Source organism: Melospiza georgiana, chromosome 19 (genome assembly GCF_028018845.1).
Source record: "Melospiza georgiana isolate bMelGeo1 chromosome 19, bMelGeo1.pri, whole genome shotgun sequence".
NCBI lineage: Eukaryota > Metazoa > Chordata > Aves > Passeriformes > Passerellidae > Melospiza > Melospiza georgiana.
The window spans coordinates 8,945,260-8,962,380 of NC_080448.1; the positions used below are offsets into that span (position 1 = coordinate 8,945,260).

General features: G+C 55.7%; 1 protein-coding gene across 3 annotated transcripts in view; it reads right to left on the reverse strand.

Moving 5' to 3' along the window:
• SMG6 (SMG6 nonsense mediated mRNA decay factor) overlaps positions 1–17,121 on the reverse strand; it is a 108,827-nt gene that overhangs the window by 13,342 nt on the left and 78,364 nt on the right. For 2 of the 3 annotated variants that reach the window (XM_058037450.1, XM_058037448.1), the window contains exons 14-15: positions 3,912–4,088; positions 874–1,023 (exon numbers count right to left, since the gene is read on the reverse strand). In XM_058037450.1, the coding sequence (XP_057893433.1) occupies positions 874–1,023; positions 3,912–4,088 (327 nt within the window). The remainder of the gene's footprint in view (positions 1–873; positions 1,024–3,911; positions 4,089–17,121) is intronic. The other variant, XM_058037449.1, reaches the window with a different exon arrangement.

Consider the following 17,121-nt stretch of genomic DNA (forward strand, 5'->3'; position numbering starts at 1 on the left):
AAATGAAGAATTATGGAAGTGAAGGGCCCTGGGCATTAGAGAGGGCGGAGGTGAGGGGGAGGGGAGCCAGGGAGAATTTTTCCTCTGCTGAGAAATCCTCATCTGGGCCGTGAGGCTGGAGGAAGAGGGGTTGCGAGCGAGGAGGCAGCCAACAGCCATCCATGCATGTGAGATTGCTCTTAAAGCAACAGGGTGCATCTGCTCCCAGTTCAACCAGTTTGCTTCACCAGCTCCCACTGGGAAACACGCTCTCATCAGGCCAGGGCCAGGCCAGGATCACCTGCATCCCGTCTGTTTGTCCCCATAACGATGGCAACGTTCTGGCTCCAGCAGCCCTGCACAGACTATTTTTCCGCCGCTGGCTCCTGCATGAACTCTGCTGTTCACGTCCCACCCTCTCCCCTGTCTGTGCCCCGCTGCACAGGAAGGCTGATTTCTCACCAAACCTGGCTGTCACGGAGCCTCTGCCCTGGGTGGGGGCACAGCTCGCTGGCACACACACAGAGGAGCTGCTGCCCCGGGGCACAGCTCGCTGCCTGGCACACACTGCACTGCACCGCAGCCAAAGCGCTGCCCTGCCACTCCTGGGTGAGCTGGCAGCTCCACAGGGAAGCTGTGTCTGCCTTCAAGAGAGTCCCCAAAACATTCATTTCAAGGCCTGTGAGGGCAGAAACCCACATTTCTTACCCAGCGTGGGGACAGCAAGCCAGATTTGGACCTTCCAAAGGGCCACAGCTGTTTGCTGCTGGGTTTCACAGAGGCAGCACGTGGCATTACACCCAGGAAGGTTAAGGTCATCCCAAGAGGTCTTTGAAGCACGGTAGGAAAAGAGCTGCACCATTGGCAAAGCAAGGTGGGGTCAGCCCATCCTACCTGAATCTTGTCCTGACGGCGCTGCTGCTCTGCCACTTTCCTGGCCAGTGCTTGCTTTTTGGCTCTGAGCTCCTTGATGTCCATCTCTCCTCCACTGCCTTCAGTCTCAGAGTCATCTTCAAAGGCCTCAATCCTCACATCATCCTCCTTCTTGCAGGAAATGCAGAAAGAGAGAAAAGAACAGGAGGGCAGTCACTGTAAGGGATGCTGGTGGCAGGGATCATTCTCGTTCTGCTCTTCCTTTTCCAGCAGACAAATCCCTGCCAGGCAGTGCATCACTCCTGACTATTTCTAAACATCCAAAAGAAGCCAAATAAATAGTAAACCTTCAGGAAATGACAAGGTGAGACAGGAGATAATGGGCAGGAAAGGCAGCAACCAGGCTGGGCAAGGGCAGCCCAGCTTTATGCTCTGTTCTAAAATCACACCCTCTTCCTCACCTTGGGAAACTCTTCCCACAGCCTTGGGTGAGTCACTGATGTTTTATTGCCTCCAGTTCTGTGAAATCATGGTATTTCCCTGTCTCTCTGCTTTGCCTGGCTGCTTCAGGCTGCTTCGTCCTGCACCAGGGCACTGCAAGGCTGCTCTAACCCTGCTGTCCCATCCCACAGGGCACACGGGCTGCTCATCCTGACAGGAAGCTCAGATCCATCCACTAACTCAGGTGCCCTTCTCCATTCTGACCTCTGAGCAGGCCAGAGAGATTCCTGCACCCACCCCAAAACTCCCAGCTGATCTGGAACAGATGTTGCAGAAGGAGATGTTCAAAAATCTTGATTTTAAAGCTCCACATGATGGAGCATCCACTGTGTCTCAAGGTCACTCATTTCAACAGTTAATGACTTCCTCTGTTAACACTTCCACCCTACTTCTAGTCAGCCTTTGCCATGCTCCTGCTCTCCAGGAACCTTGTGTTGGCTGAATTCAAGGGTCCCTGCTTCTCCAACCTCCCGCCCACACCCCGACCACACTGCATCTGCTTCCTCTCCTAGAGACCCTTCCCCACCAGTCCTGCAGACCATTCCCAGTGTGCCTGCACTGCCTGAACTGGAGAGCCCAGAAGGAGCCATGCTGTTCCTACCTTGGGTGGAGGCCACACTGGCCTTTCCCCAGGTAACCAAATCTCTGGGATAAGGAGGGTGGGAGATGGTGGCTGGTGTCTAACTGGCCATCACTCACAACCATGCTCTGCCCAAGACTTGCTGCTCTCCCCACTCATTCCACACCCAAAGGGGAGCCCACAACTCCCTGTTCCTCTGCATGTGTCCCACATGTGCTGCCCAACTCTCCACTGCTGCCTGCAGACCCCTCACCTCATGCAGCCAAACTTGCTCCCCAGTGATCATGGTGGCCTTCCCAAGCCATGCCACTCCCCATGGTCCCTTCTCTGCACAAAATCCAAGCCTTGTGATGGGGCTGGGTAGAGTTTCCAGATGGCATCTGGCCAGAAAAACCTGCTCTGAGCCCCTGGAGGGCTGCAGGAGACAAACCCTGCACAGAGGGCAAGAGCAGGGCTCCACTCCCTGCCCTGTGCAGGCTGCCATGACACGTGTCAGCAGCAGGGACTCGTGGTCTTAATTTAGAACAACCCCAGTGCTGCACAGTCGTGCACTCAATCACTTCACCCAGGCCACAGAACCACCTTCTCTTCTCTCCCTGTGACCTTTTAGCCATGGGAACGAGGAAGATGGGAGCCCTCAGGCTCACTTCCCTCTGCTGGGACAGCCTGGACCACAGGGGATGGGGGGATGCAGCCAGAGGGACAGTGTCACACCAGGGCCCCAGGGACAAGCCTCTGTCTGATGCAGATCTGCTGGGGGGGTCAGGACCTGCTTGCCCCACAGTGCTGGTGGTCACTCTGGGGAGCTGCAAGCTCCCTTGAGATCAGAGCCCAAAGGGAAGCTCCAGGGTTGCACAATAAGCTCATGGAGAGATTCCCACAGCTGAGCAGAGACTGTGGGGACGGGGCAGGAGGGAGATATCCTGGTACTGTGCTTGCTCACAGCAGGAACTGGAGGGACTGAGCCAACAAAAGGAGCCTTCTGAAGAACAGGACCATCCCTGTCATGACACTGGGAAGAACCTAAACACCCTCCCATATCCCACAGGCCAGCTTGAAAACCTCCAGGTTTTCAAAAGATCCAGGTCTCACACCTTACAGGGACAGCTCTTGCCTGGGGATTTGCTGTCCCCTGCTCAGCTGGGTCAAGGAGGGTGCTGGGTACAGCACTGCTCTGAGTTTCTCTGTGAGCTTTCTGACTTTCAGTTCCCATGGGACAGAGAGGAGGTGCTGTCCCTGCTCAGGGTGACATCCCTGTGGCTCTGAGTGCCCGGCCCCAGCACAGGGAGGGCAGCCAGAGTGAGCCTGGGCAGCACCAGGCCACCCAGCCTCCCGTTCCCAACGCCTCTGCTCCTCTCTCCTGTTTCCCCGGCCTTTCCAACTGCAAGATTAAACAGAAGAAAGGAGTCAACCTGCAGAGCAGCTGGCAGGGCCCTTAAACACACACACGGAGCCTGGAGTGAAGCAAGGCCTACAGGAACAAGCAAGGGCAGAAAAACAAGAGTTGAATTCCTTAATCACATCAGGATGTGAGAGGCAGGGGAGGGACGGGGCGCCAATGTCAGCTCTTCCTGTACGTGTGCTGGAGGCTGGAGCTCAGGCCTCTGCTCAACCAGCACCACGGCTATAAACTTGATCCTGAAGCTGAACCCTGACACCCCCTCGCCCACCTCCTCTCCAGGGGCCGTGCTGCTGCACGTTATTAAAGCTGCCCCCACCCTGGGTATGAAGAAAGCAGCATCTGGAACTCATAGCGGCGCGCGAGATAGAGGCGGGCGGGCCGGGCTGGCAGGAAAGGGCACGAGCAAAGCACACTCAGGAGACAAGGGCTGTGCACCATTTGCCCCCCCTGCCTCCCCCCAGAAAATGCACACGCAGCTAGGCCAGCTATAAATAGCGGGAGCTGCAGGGCAGGCAGAGGCTGGGCCCCACAGGGGTGATTCTTCCTTCACCGAGGCGCGCTCTTCCCGCACGGTACCTGATCTTCCAGTTGTTTTCCCTCTTGGCTTCCCATTTCCTTTCCCATGGCGTCTGGGACGGGTGCCACTGACACATATTTTCCACCCTTGAATGCCAGCAAAGGCTCTTCTTGTCCACAAAGGGCTTCCAGGAAATACTTCAGAACTGTGACCCTCTTGCAGTCGGCTGCAATAACCTACGGGGTGAGGACGAGGGGGTTGGGGAGAGGGAAAGGAAAACAAAGTCAGTGCAAAGGGGAGCGGATGAGTAACGACCAGGGGGAAATGTTGGGGATAGAAGGCCCAGTGGGATGCAGGCAGCACCACTGGGATGTGAGGGGTGCCCCTTTTCTAAACGTGGCTGGAAGGGTTTGCCTTGCTTTGGAGTCCCCAGGGAAAAGGAGGCAGGCAAAGTCAGGACATTCAGCACCAATCCTGTCCTGCTTCCTCTGAGCACTCCAGGGCTGTGGGACTCCCAGGGCACAGCCAGCCCCCTGCCCAGCCCCAGCAAATGAAGGAAAATCCTGCTGAACCATGAGAGATCAATGATGTGGCCTATCCCTCTGCTTCCTTTTGGCTTCATTGCTGGATTTCCCCCCTAAGAGCTGTGGAGGGATGCAGGTGTGAGGGTGAGAGGGTGGGGGCATTTGAGAAAACCTGAGCTCCATCTCACCTCCAGCCCGACCCCGTCCCACAGGCCCATCTCACAGACCAACTGGGGAGCCCTGCTGGGGAGGCTGGGACGGATCTGGCCTGAAGGAAACTCAATAGCTTGGGTAATTATCCAATTTATGAGGCTCTCAAATGGAGTTTCCAGAGCACGGGAGCCCGGTGCCTCCACAGCCCTGTCCCACGCGGCACAGCCTCAGCCGGCACCTCTGCCACGCCTGGCCTTGGCTCAGCCTTGTCCCCTTGCAGCAGGGCTCTGCACCTGCACAGCTCTCCCCTGGTGCTTCCTGCTGACTGGTGTCACCCCCAGGGAGCTGCAGATTTACAGGGAGAAAGTCAGCAAAGGAGATTAAAAGCGCTACACACTATAGACACAAAGCCTGTGCTGACGCCTGAGTTTCCCCTGCCCCCAAACCACCCTGGGCTTGCTGTGCTCGTAGACCAAAGCAGTCTCAGAGACCCCCATCCCCAAAGGGTCTCTGCAGGCTGCCAGGACTGGGATTTGGATGTTAGGGAGAGGGCTGGGTGCCTCACAGCCAGACACACACCATGTGATGCCAGGCCAGGTGCTGGACATCGCCTTGTCCCTGCTGGTGCCTCAGTGAGCCAGGGCTGGCAGTGGCACTGGCCCCGCTGCACCAGGCTGCCGTGAGAGGAAACTTCTGCTCTTCCACAGCACTGCCAGTTTCCTCTCTGAGGCTAATTTTAACCACTCTGTCTCTGCCGTGCGTGTCAAAAACCTGACCCTGCTCTGACCTCCAACCTTCCACCTCGGCTGCTGCCGGAGCGAGGCACCCTCGTGCACCTGGGCTTGCCTCTCTTGGTAGGTGTCCCTCTGAAATCCTCCTGTGCCCCTGTACCTGCATGGCAGGAGAAGCCCTGTCCTCCCCACAGAGGCAGCTGCTGCTGCAGGGAGGTGGTGTGAGCAGGGTGATCACAGGAATTAGTATTTTGGGGATCAACAGATTCATAACCACTGATTCTGCAGCTATAAAATGTGTGCTGTGGTACTGAGGTGGGCAAAGAACAAGGTGACACCAGCTCAGCAGTTCCAGGAGCTGCTGGGGACCCTCTTTCCCAGGACAGCCTTTTGCTGCTTGTGACATCCAGCCAGGAGCAATCCCTGCAAGTGTCACCACAGGAACATTCCCAACCTCCTGGCTCTCCTTTAGGAACGATTGTGTGCAGGGGAAAGTCCAAAGGAAAGGGAACACGAGCAAAGTGGGAATGGCTGTCATGGGAAACATCCCTCCTGAGAGTTCCTGAGAGCTCTGGGCTGCAGCTGAGGGAAGTGGTGGAAGCCTCACCACTGGCTTCACCCCCAGCTCCATGGGCTAATGCCACGGAGACCCAGCCTGATTCACACGGGGTAACTTCTGCCCAGGGATTTTCCAGGCTGGGTATCTGCAGTTCTGTTGTGCCAAGCAGAGTGCCCACCACCACCAGCCACGTGTCAGAGGATGCCAGGATGTGGCCAAGAACAGCAGGAGTGGGGAAGGGGATGCAGGAACTGCTTGTATAGGTGGGGAAGAGATGGTGCCCCATCCTGACCCCATTCCTGAGGGATTTCTCAAGACATCTCTAGAAATAAAAGTCACATCCATGAGGTTTTCAGGAGGGGCTGAGTGCTGACACAGCTGCAGTGCAGCCATTGCTCCACAAAGGCTTAAACCTGAGCCTCTTGGATCAGGAATGATTGGGCAAAACTCAGAAGAGCTCCCCTCACCCCTGGCTGGGGACAAGGGCAGGTGGGATCACTCCTTCCTCCCCTGAAGAAGAAACCAGTAGGAAACACCAGATTTCCTGCCAAGCCAGCACAGCACATGCTTAAATCCAGCTCATCTGCTGCAGGGGGAAAAGAGCCCAACCAAAAGACCCATGACATAATGCCACAGCAACTTGTCTCATGAACACATTTTTCCAGCCCACATGAATGAAAAACAGGGAAGGAGCAAATGCTCTGCACATCCCCGTCCCCACGTGCAGCCCTGCCCGGGGAGGACGCGGCAGAGCCCCGGGCTGCCGGCAGCCAGGCTGGGAAAGAAGTGACCCGTGACTGGCACCCAGGGACACGGACAGGGACCTTGCGTGCCGCCCAGCAACCCGCCCGGGGCACAAACTTCCTGTTTCAGGGTGGAAATGTGAGTGGCAGCGCCGGGATCACCGCGATGGTGCTCGCCCAGCACAGGCGGCAATGCCAGCGGGGTGTGGTGGGGACAGCGGGAGCTGTGCCCGGCTTTCCCGGAGGAATGGCAGTGGGAAATGGCACGGTGGGGATGTCTCTGGTGATGTGGCAGCACACACCTCAGCCCCAGTGGGGAATAGAGCCCTTCCCCCTCCGTGCAGGGCGGCAGCAGGAACCGAAAGCCTGGCTCCGAGTCACTGCTGGGTATGAAAATAGGCCTGACACGAACGCAGCCGCTCTCAAAGGAAAACCGAAAACGAGAATTGCTGAAGTGGTCTGGTGCCCCCGTCCGTGACCCGGGCTCAGTTCCCCAGAGCCAGCCCAGAGCCCCTCGCCACCGCGGTGCCTCTCGGGGACACGTGGCTGCGGGCCAGGCGTGGGACAGAGGCGGCTCTGGCTGCCCTGATTGCCACCGGGGCTGGAGGGGACACGTTCCCAACCTCCCGCTCCATCCGACACGCTCACCCCCAGCTCCAGCACCAGCCACCCACTGCTGCTTGGCCACGCTGCCGAGGCTCATTAGCCGACTGCTAATTCGTGGGTCACACATTAACATACTGATCATTGAGTAAGACACAGCGGGACACACATTAACACGCACTGACTGCCTGTTGAGACCCACAGGGCTGCAGCGTTAACTGTACCAGCTGTTGTGTTTCCAAAGCCACTCTGCAGTGCCAGTGCCACCAGGACCTCACGAGTGTCACCTCCTGCCAGCAGTCAGTGAGGTTCTCCACTCCAACCAGGGCATCCCAGATCTAATGAAGCTGATCCCCTCTATGGTCTCAGCTGCATTTCCCCCCACTGATAAAACAGGCAGAAGAGAAAGAGCATAGGACTCCACAGCACAGCACCACATGTCCTCCAGAAGATTTAAGGGGAGGGAAGGGCTTGCTCTGAGAGCTCTGTGCCTAAGGGGACACCTGCACCTGGTGCTGGTGACAGCACCAGAAACCAGCCCTGGCTCTCGCTTTGGGTCAGAGCAGCCTCTGCCCCCGGGCCGGCCCCGCTGCTCCGCACGCCGCTCTGCCTCCCGCGGCTCCCAAAATCCCTGTCACACCCTCCGCCGCCTTCAATCAACTTTTACAACTTGTTAATTTTACACAGCGTCCTAAAGAGCAAACAACTGGGAGGCAGGAATGCAGAGATTCCTTCAGCTAAGTCCAAAGAGCCTCCGGCAGCCCAGCCAGCTGGCCAGGGGAGCTCTGCTCAGCTATGGGGACCTGCCACATCCCGGGGGGACACGGTCCCCACTGCTGCCCTGTGTGTGCAGGGATCCTGGCAGCTTCTCCCTCGGCCAAACAGGAGGCAGCAGCCCTGGAGAAGCGATTGCTCAGAGGACAGGCTGCCATTGCCGGCTCTGCATTCCTGTGTGAGAGGGGGAGACACCAGCACATCCTGACAGCTGGATTCAGAAGGGGAAAAGGACATGAGAAGTTTGAGTCATAGCATGGAGAGATCCCATCCCAGATCGGGAGATGGGAACGGGATAGGACAGGGACTCAGAGCCAAGCTCCAGCACGATCCAGAGTGGGGATAACACTGTTTTTGCCACATCATTTTAAACATGTCTTAGCTGAAGTAGCTGAACGATGCTGAGACCAAGTGAGCCCCAAACAATCTAAACCACGCAGGGACTGCCCTGCCCAGCTGAAACGTTTGCACTGACCCTGCAAAACATCCAGGCAGGCCATGGCTCAGTGCCTCCCTGTGCCCTGGGCTGCCTCCTCCCATCCCCAGAGAGCCAGCTCGGAGGAGGAGCACAAAGGAAAGCGCCTGCCTCCTCTGGTCTCATCCCTTCTGGGTTTTAATCTCACAGGCTTGCACAGAAGCTGGGCTGGGTTCAAGCCTGCACTCATCACAGCCCAACTCCCCTGGGCTCGTTCCCCACCCGAGGAGCCCCAAACACAGCCTGGAGGGGTTTGGGTCCTGGGCAGGGAGGCCCAAGGTGTCCAGAGCAGCTGGGCAGAGGCACTCACAGCTGGGTGTAACCCTGGTTTCGGCAGCTGAGAGCTGCCTGCAGGCACAGGTCTCTCAGAGAAACTCTGAATTTTAACTAACCCCACAGGCAGGCTCGGGGGACTGTGGGTGACCCCAGAGAGCCACAGCAGGGACCAAACCAAGGCACCTCTGGCTTGGATGGATCTCACTGCTGGATCCTGTGCACCAAGCAGAGAGCACATCTGGGGAAAGGATCTGCCACATCCCTGCCAGATGCTCCACCACAGAGAGGAGCACAAGAAAACACCCAAGGAAGACAGAGAAGAACCATTCCAGTTGCTCTTCCCCGTGGCCACAGCTGGAGAACCACTCTCCAAAGAGAGAGTGTGGCCATGTCTCATCCCAAACTCTCTCCCAGCATGCTGAGCCTCACCCAGGCACAGCTCCAGCCCCTGCACTGGGGCACACACAGTCTCAGACGAGTCATCACAGCAGATGTGCTCTGGCCTGGCAAACACCTCCGTCTTTCCAGCTTTAAAGGCCACTCAGCTCAGCCAGGACTGGCCTTTAAAGCTGGAAAGCAGCATGGAAAGGGAGCCAGCTGCCCACCATCCCCAGGGCTTGCTGGGCTTGCCTCATCCAGAGCAGTGATGCAGAGAATACACATTGGTGACATAAAGGTGCAAAGGGATGGAGCTGAGCTGAGTCACCCAGTTTTTGGGGTCAGAGACCACAAGAAGCCCTGAGCAGCCTGCCCAGATTCCTGCCAAGGTTTTGGTACCTGTCACTGCTGGCAGCTGTAGGACATCAGGGTGTAGGACAGAGGGGAAGCTGTGAGCAGCTCTGGGGCTTGGAGCCAAAATACCTCTGAGGGTCCTGCAGGAACCTTTAGTTAATTTTGTGGAAGAGTCACACCAAAGCCAAAGCAGATGTTCCAGATGAAAAACCATCCTCCAGATCCACCTCAGGTTCCTGTGCCCAGGATGGCCTGGAGAGCTGACACAGCCCAGCCCAGGACCAACTCCTTCCCTGGAGCTACACAGCCTGGAGAGGAAAGTTCCTGCTGGATTCCAAACCAAGCTTTTGGCTTCCACTGATGCTTGGAAAGACTTGCCCTAATGTCTTACTCACCTGTTAAATGTGCTAAAGAACTTCACTGTCAGATGCAGGGAGCAGCAGCATTTGCAGCATGGAGCAGTTGGCTGCAGGCTGCACCTTGTAGGCAGGAGGTGGCTCCTCAGCTTGTTTGATTTTACCCCCACCAGAGCAGTCCCTGAGAAGATGACAGGATACAGGAACCTTCCAGTGAGTAATGGGGATGTCTCATCTGGTTTGTGAGTGTCTGATTCTCCTCGTGTCCTCAGGCATTGGTGCCAACAGCTCAGCAGAGGCTGTGGGCTCCTCCACAGAGCAAAATGGTGCCTCCAGTAAGACACTGCAGGAATTTCTGCAGGACTTTTCACTGGAGAAAGAATTTGCATCCACCCACCATGAGCACATGTGCTGATCCCCACAGCAGTGACACATCCAGGGCATTTCTGCTCTTCAAGGTGAAGCCTTGAGCACAGGACCACACATTTAAATTTTCTGTCATGTGAACGAGGGGCTGAAAAATCACAGCTGTGAGAGAGACGGTGACTCACACACAGGGGACTCCCTGTTACAACCACCTCAGTGCCTTCCTGTCTCCCAGCACATCCCAAACTTCCCAAGGAAAAGAAAGAGAAAAAGTCAGGCCATGAGAAAAACCAAGTCCAAAGGAGCCTGCTCTGCTTCTCCCTTGCAAATCCTACCGGAACACAAACCAGGGAAGACAAATCCCTGAAATCCTGCCCCTAGCCCATGGTCCCAGGCTGGGGAAGGAGGAAGGCAAGCTCCTTATCCTCAGCAAAGCCAACATGGCACCACTGACAGCTCTCCCAGGGCACGGGCTGCTCTCCCTGCCTGCTGCAGGAGCCTCCGGTCTTTTCCTTTTCGGGGACTGGGGGAATTTATTTCCTCTGCCATTTCGGAGGATGCCTGCCTTGCCAGAGATTGTTTTGCAGAGTTCAGACAGATAAGAAAGTGGTTAGCAGGCTCTTCGGTGGAGGAAGGGAGGATTGCTTAGTAAGGGAAAGGCGACAGCTCTGCTCTCAGCAGCCGCACGCTGCCCTTCCTCTGAGGCCACCATCAGAGGACACTGGCGCTGGGGACAAGGCAGGGCCACCCCCACACCTCTCCACCCTGGGTCTTTTTTGGGTACATCTGCTTGTGGGGCCACGCTGGTGACCAGAGACTGTGTTGCTGTGCCAGGACTGGGATCTGTCTCTCCTGGAATTTGGGAAATGCGGCTGATGAATGTTCAATCCAACATCTCGATTGCAAATCTCAGGGAGCTCTTGCGACAGTGCCCTGAGACAGAGCCCTTTCTGCAGGATATGTGGAGGGGGAAAAAAAGGGCAGGAGCCCAGTGCAGGCTGCCCTGTGCTGTGGGGACACTGCTGTGGTTATCTGGCACCCTCCCTGCTCCGGAATGTGTCTCTGGAGCTGGCCCTGCTGGGGGCTCACAAGAGGAAACCCTGAAGATTCACCAGCAGCACAAACTCTTTCCCAAGGATTGCCCATGGAGACAATGAGAAAGTGCCCCAGGATTTCACCCACTGGGTAACTGAGAGATTCCTGTCCCACAGGACAAAGCAGCAGTGTCACAGAGTGCTGTGACAGTGGGAAGTTGGGTGGTGGAAGGAAAAGCATGACAGCACAGGAACGGGGAAGCAGGGCTGGCAATCTACAAAATAAAAATAGCAAAAAAAAAAAGGTGCAAACCAGAGCTCACCCTGACAGCCCCCACCTGCCCAATCCACCTTCTGCCCTTCCTGTGTCACCTCTGCTTCAGGCAGAGAGGCAAGAGCTGGAATATTCTGCCTGGTCCTGGCAGAGCTGGCTGGGAAGCCATTTCTGTGAGTTTACACAGCTTATACGTTCTCCATGCAGTTCCTGGCTGCCTTCCACTGCAGATGAGAGTTTTATGTCGAATTTTAAGTTTGACCACAAATATTTAAACTTCCTTGGACCACAAATGCTGTATCTTCTTTGTGGTTTAGTTGGCACCAAATGAGTATTTACAGATCCCTATATGTCTGTCTGTCATTTAAATATCTCACGGAGGTGCCAAAGGCTTCCAAAGCAGAGGGGCTCCTCCAGCAGACCCCTGATTTCCCCCTCTCTGCTCTTCCTTACCCAGCACAGGCAAGGGAGGGGTCTGGCCAAGGCCTTGCAGAGGGCACAGCTGCTCTGGCCTGAGCATTTCATACTTGCACTCTATTAAGTTTTCTTTCCAGAGAATGTCATCTGAGATCCCACCGTAACTTCCACAGTTCCCTGCCCTGGTGGATACTTGAACTGGGATGAAAGCGTTTGGAATTTTCTCCTCTTCTTTTAGGAAACTGAGTCTACAGGAGACTGTTTTAATGAGAACCACTAAAACCTCCTAAAGCAGCAAAGCTCCCACCTGGCCACTGCTCGCAGCCTCCCCAGAGGGTTTTCACTTCCTCAAACACCAGCAATTCTCAGCGGGTGATAATCCCAACCTGCTGAACTGGGACCCCTCTCTAGGTAAACTGGTCAGAGTGGTTAGTGCCAGTGGCACAACGGTATTGAATTCAGGCAGGGCTGTTTGGCCAGGAAAATGCAGCCAAAGAAATACCACAAAAGATCCCTCCTAAGCATCCAGTGCCAAAGGAATTTGGTGTTGCTCTTACGGGGAGCTGGATGTGGAGCAGAGAGCTGAGGGTCCTTGAGCTGACACCCAGCAACAGCCCAAAATCTGAGTTAACGTGCATTGCCTTGAGTCAAGGTGTGTGTGTATTTCATTTCCTTCAGACTTTTCAGTCTAAGGCATAAACTGGATGCTCATCCCACCAGTTTTAGGGGAACTTTAGAATACAGAGATGCTGCTCCTGCAATTTCCCACCCCAGGGATCCACAGCACCGTCCAGCTGTGGCAGCACTCGGGGAGCTCTCCCACAACTCCCACCACCCTTTAGGGACACAAAACAACAGTGTGCCCAGGGCAAAAGCTCCAGCGATGGCTGCCCACATCAGAGGAAACAGATACCTGAGTCAGAGCCATGGGATGAGAAACCTCTGCTCCACAAACCAAAAACCAGACGGAGCAATGTCAGTGCCGAGCTGCCCTGATGCTGCTCGCACGCCCCACCAGCCCTGGATGCTGCTGGGAAGCTCAGGGCACTGTGTCTCTCTCAGCTTTGCAAGGGGAAGGAGAAGCAGCTTTGCTTTGAACTAACAAAGCCCTGGTGCAAGGGCAGCTCACGGGGCTGCCATGTGCAGGGAGGAGCTCCTCCGGCTGCTCCGTCGGGGCCAGCGTCGAATTCCCTTGAAAACAGAGGGTGGGGATACAGCAGGCAGTGGAATAACACCAGAAAAATGCCACTATGGCTGGCAGGCAATGGAATAACACCAGAAAAATGCCACCACAGCTCGGCTGGCTGGGACACACCACAGCCCCAGAGATGTTCCCAACACTGGCATTTCCCCCCCGCCGCAAGAACCGCGCTGGCAGCACGCTCCGGGCCGGGGCAGGGCGGGAAGAGGCTCACACCACTTCCAGCAGCCACTTCAGGGAGGGACAAACGCTCTGTTTTGCTTTACAGTGAAATGCTGCCACTTAGGGGACTCCCGATGACGTTCCTGTGCCTGAGAGCCCGTGTCCTCTTCCAGGAGGGGCTGCTCCAAGCAGGACAGGCTCCCTTAGCCTAGCAGAGAGGTGATTTGCAGCACTGGCCCACGCAGATCCTGCTCTGCTTTAAGGAAGCAGCAAGCACAGCTCTGCTACTTATACCCAATACTCAGCTTTTCTGGCAAATGATTAATGGCCTGAGCCTTGCAGTTGCTCGCTTCCAGCTGGGCCAAGAACTGCAAACACACCTAGGGAAGGGAAAGAGGAATTGGAACGTTGGCTCGTGGGGAAAGGAAAGCTATTCGCTGTGTCTTTGTTTTCAGGAGAGCTCCTCCTCTCGGGAGTGGGATGCTGAGTGCAGAGCAGGGCCCCTGCCCCGAAACGGAGGAGCTGCAGCAGAACAATAGGGTGGGGACTCTGGATGGGCCCCGACAAGTGGGGTGGGCTGGAGCAGGGGCACCAATCCATACTTTTGACTTCATTCACACTTACAGCTGCATTAGAGACATTTCCTGAAAGCACAGTAGGAAGAGAGGGGTATTCACTCACTCCACCCTCCATCTAACACCGTCCTCGCGATCCAGCCGTGCACCCAGAGCCAATTCTGGCCTCTGGCAGAGCTGCAGGCCAGACATTACAAGTGCTGGTGTGAGCAGCACAGGTCCCCACCCGATGAGCAGCGAGCAGACTTGGAGCACAAAGGAAGGGTGCAGCAGCCAGCAAAAAATAAAATAAAAAATCAACGCAGGGAAACGCAGAGCATTGTCCAAGGTGGAGAAGACGGTGTCAAAGAGTGGGATCTGAGTGTTTGGCTTCAGGACAAGGAACAGTGCAGCCCCTTGGTGGCATCAGGTGAAAGGAGGGCAGTGACAGCCACGCTGCACAGGGGGCTTGGGGCAGGAGCTGAGCCACAGGGGCAAGGACACGGCTGTGTCCCCAGTGTGTCATCTCGTGGCTGTGCCATGAGCTGCAGCAGGAGCAGGGGACAAACCCTGTGCCATGAGCTGCAGTGGGAGCAGGGGATGAGCCCTGTGCCATGAGCTGCAGTGGGAGCAGGAGACTGGGAATGGGGATGAGCCCTGTGCCATGAGCTGCAGCAGGAGCAGGGGATGAGCCCTGTGCCTGACTCACCCAGCCCAGGAGCCTGCGCAGCCCCGACATCAGCAGCCTGCATGTGCAGCCTGAAAAACAACTTTTTTTTCCCCTCTTTTCTAAAAAACAAAAAGCCAGACGCCCTCTTGCAGATCTGGAGTTACTCAGGCTGACTCACAGCAAGGCTCTCCTGGCTCTGCTGGCAGTGCCTGCATGTACCTGGAGTGGGCTGTGCTGGTGGTACCCACAGTGTCACACACCTGAAGCCGTGGCACTTCCCTGACTGCTGTGACAACAGCCTGCTGCAGCCAAACTAATTATTTTCAGTTTCAAACTTCAACCATTTTTGGTGAATCCCCGAATGAAAAAAAAAAAAAAAAAAAACCAAGCCCAAATAAATGAAGACTATAATTCTTTTTTTTTTTTTTGTAAATGGGAAAAGTATTTCTTTCATTCTCCCATAATACGAATCCAGCAAACAGGAAAAACATGAACCCAAACCAAAGCTCAGACATCACATCTGGGGAGAGACCAAGCATGGAAAATTTTAATCCAAAGGTTAATGTTTGGGAAGCTCCGAGTGTGTGAAAAGAGGGGTTAGATGGGTGCTGCTCCGCGGCTCGAACAGTTATTGCCGCCAAGTGGCGGCTTTCAAACGGTGCCTGCCCGCCCCAGCCCAGGCACTCGGGGTCAGGAGCTAAAATAGAAAACAACTGAAATCACTGGAAGCAAACAAACACTCAGATCAGATGCTGGAAAAGCCAAGCGGGGAAGGAGCCAGCAGCAAGAAATGCAACTCGAGCCCTGTGACTGGGAACGGCCTCCTGACTCGCCCCGGGTGAATCGCACCAAGCCACATGCTGCTGCTGGCCCTTGTGACCCTCTGCTGCTCCCCCAGCCCTCCTGTGCCACCTCCAAGGTCACCTGACGGCCCTGTGACACTCCTGTCCCAGGTGTCACCTCCGTCTCCTTTGCTCACTACTCTGCAGGGTGACACTCTAGTCGTTGTCACACCTTGGGGCTTTTTCCACCCCACACTTTTCTCACCAGAACCATCATTTCCTGCCCAAGGACAGAGCACCCAACTCTTTGCCTTCCCCCTTCACCCCGCCCCAGCTGAAACACCTCCCTGTACCTGCCCAAAGAAGCATCTCTGTTACTTGTGCTCACTCCACCCTTGCACCCCCAATCCTGCAGAAAAACCTCCCTGTACCTGCCCAGAGCAGCCTCTCTATTATTCCTGCTCACTCCACCCTTGCACCCTGAGCTGCTGGGCTCCTGCATCCCCAATCCTGCCCTCTGAGCATCTCATGCCCCCATTTCCCCCACATCCTGCCTCCAAAATGCCTTTGTCTTCATCTTCTGCATTAGATTATGCCCTTTCCAGACTGCTCCTTCCAGACACTAGAAATCTCTCATCCCCAAAGCTCCAACAGAATAGCATCCTAATTGCCTTTGTTAGGGCTGGGGCCGTGCCTGTAAAGCTGCCCGGCACTAACAATAGCTTAAAAGCTCCAGGAGTTCAGCGTGGAGCCCTCCCACACTAAAGCAAACACAAAGACAAGGCACCATGTGTCTGCAGAGGCAGCAGGGGCAGGTGGGGCTCCCCGGGGCTGGGAAGGGAAGGCACAGCCCCGGGCAGGCGTGAGAGCATCCGGCAGAGCCACGCTGCACCCCGGCCTTCCAGGGAGCCTTCCTGGGATCAGCCAGGCCTCAGCTGCTCCCCAGGGCAGCAGGCAGGCTCCGAGGAGTGCAGCAGGCTCCAGGACCTGCAGTGCCTCCATGGTGCTCGGCAGCCTAAGGTAGGAAATGCTGAGTCATGATAACTGGACCTTAGAAACCCTTTTTTCTGCCTTCGGATCCTTGCTTATCTCTCTGTATAGGTCACATTCCCCATGATCCCTACTATTGGACAATTCCTAAAACCTCTGTACCCTAAAAAACCCCTACTTTTGCCCAGCTTGGCAGAAGAGTTGTCCCTGATTCAACAAAGACTCCTGTGGAACCTCACACAGCCTTCTCCTCTCTCTCCCTGGATCTCCTTAAGGCACTTAGCAAGCAAAGAGCTGCAATCACAAATGAGCTGATAATCTCTAGAGCTGATATCACCTAAGCTTGCTAAGGTAGCTGGGGGCTGTTTAGGAACTCGGACAGGCTGTGCTGAGCAGGACTGGGCTATCCAAACCCCACTGCAGCCCACCAGGGATACCCCAAAACCCGGCCAAGGTTGCATTAAATGAGCTGCAGCACCCGTGGGCTGGGCTCTGCACTTGCCAGAAGGGCTGGGCTGATCCTCTCCCAGCTACTGCCCAGGCAGCTGCTCCCTGGAGCCACGGGAAGGTTTGATAATTGAGGCAGAAAATGACTGTGACCTGCTGCAGAGCAATGAGTGACACCTCCCAAAGAGCTGGGATTGCTGCCCCCAAGGTGGAGGTGCTGACCAAAGAAGCACAAGGATGGATGATGGAGTTCAGCTCCAAATATTCTGATTTTGAGGCTGCTCAAGGTCAGGGACACACAGACACTGGCTAGAGAGGAGGAGAAGGGTTCAGCTCTTAATATTCTAATTTTGAGGCTGCTCAAAGTGTCAGGCTGCTAGGGGACACACAGACACTGGTCAGAGAGGAAGAGAATAGGAACTGTCAGCTGTTAGCAGAGAATCTCT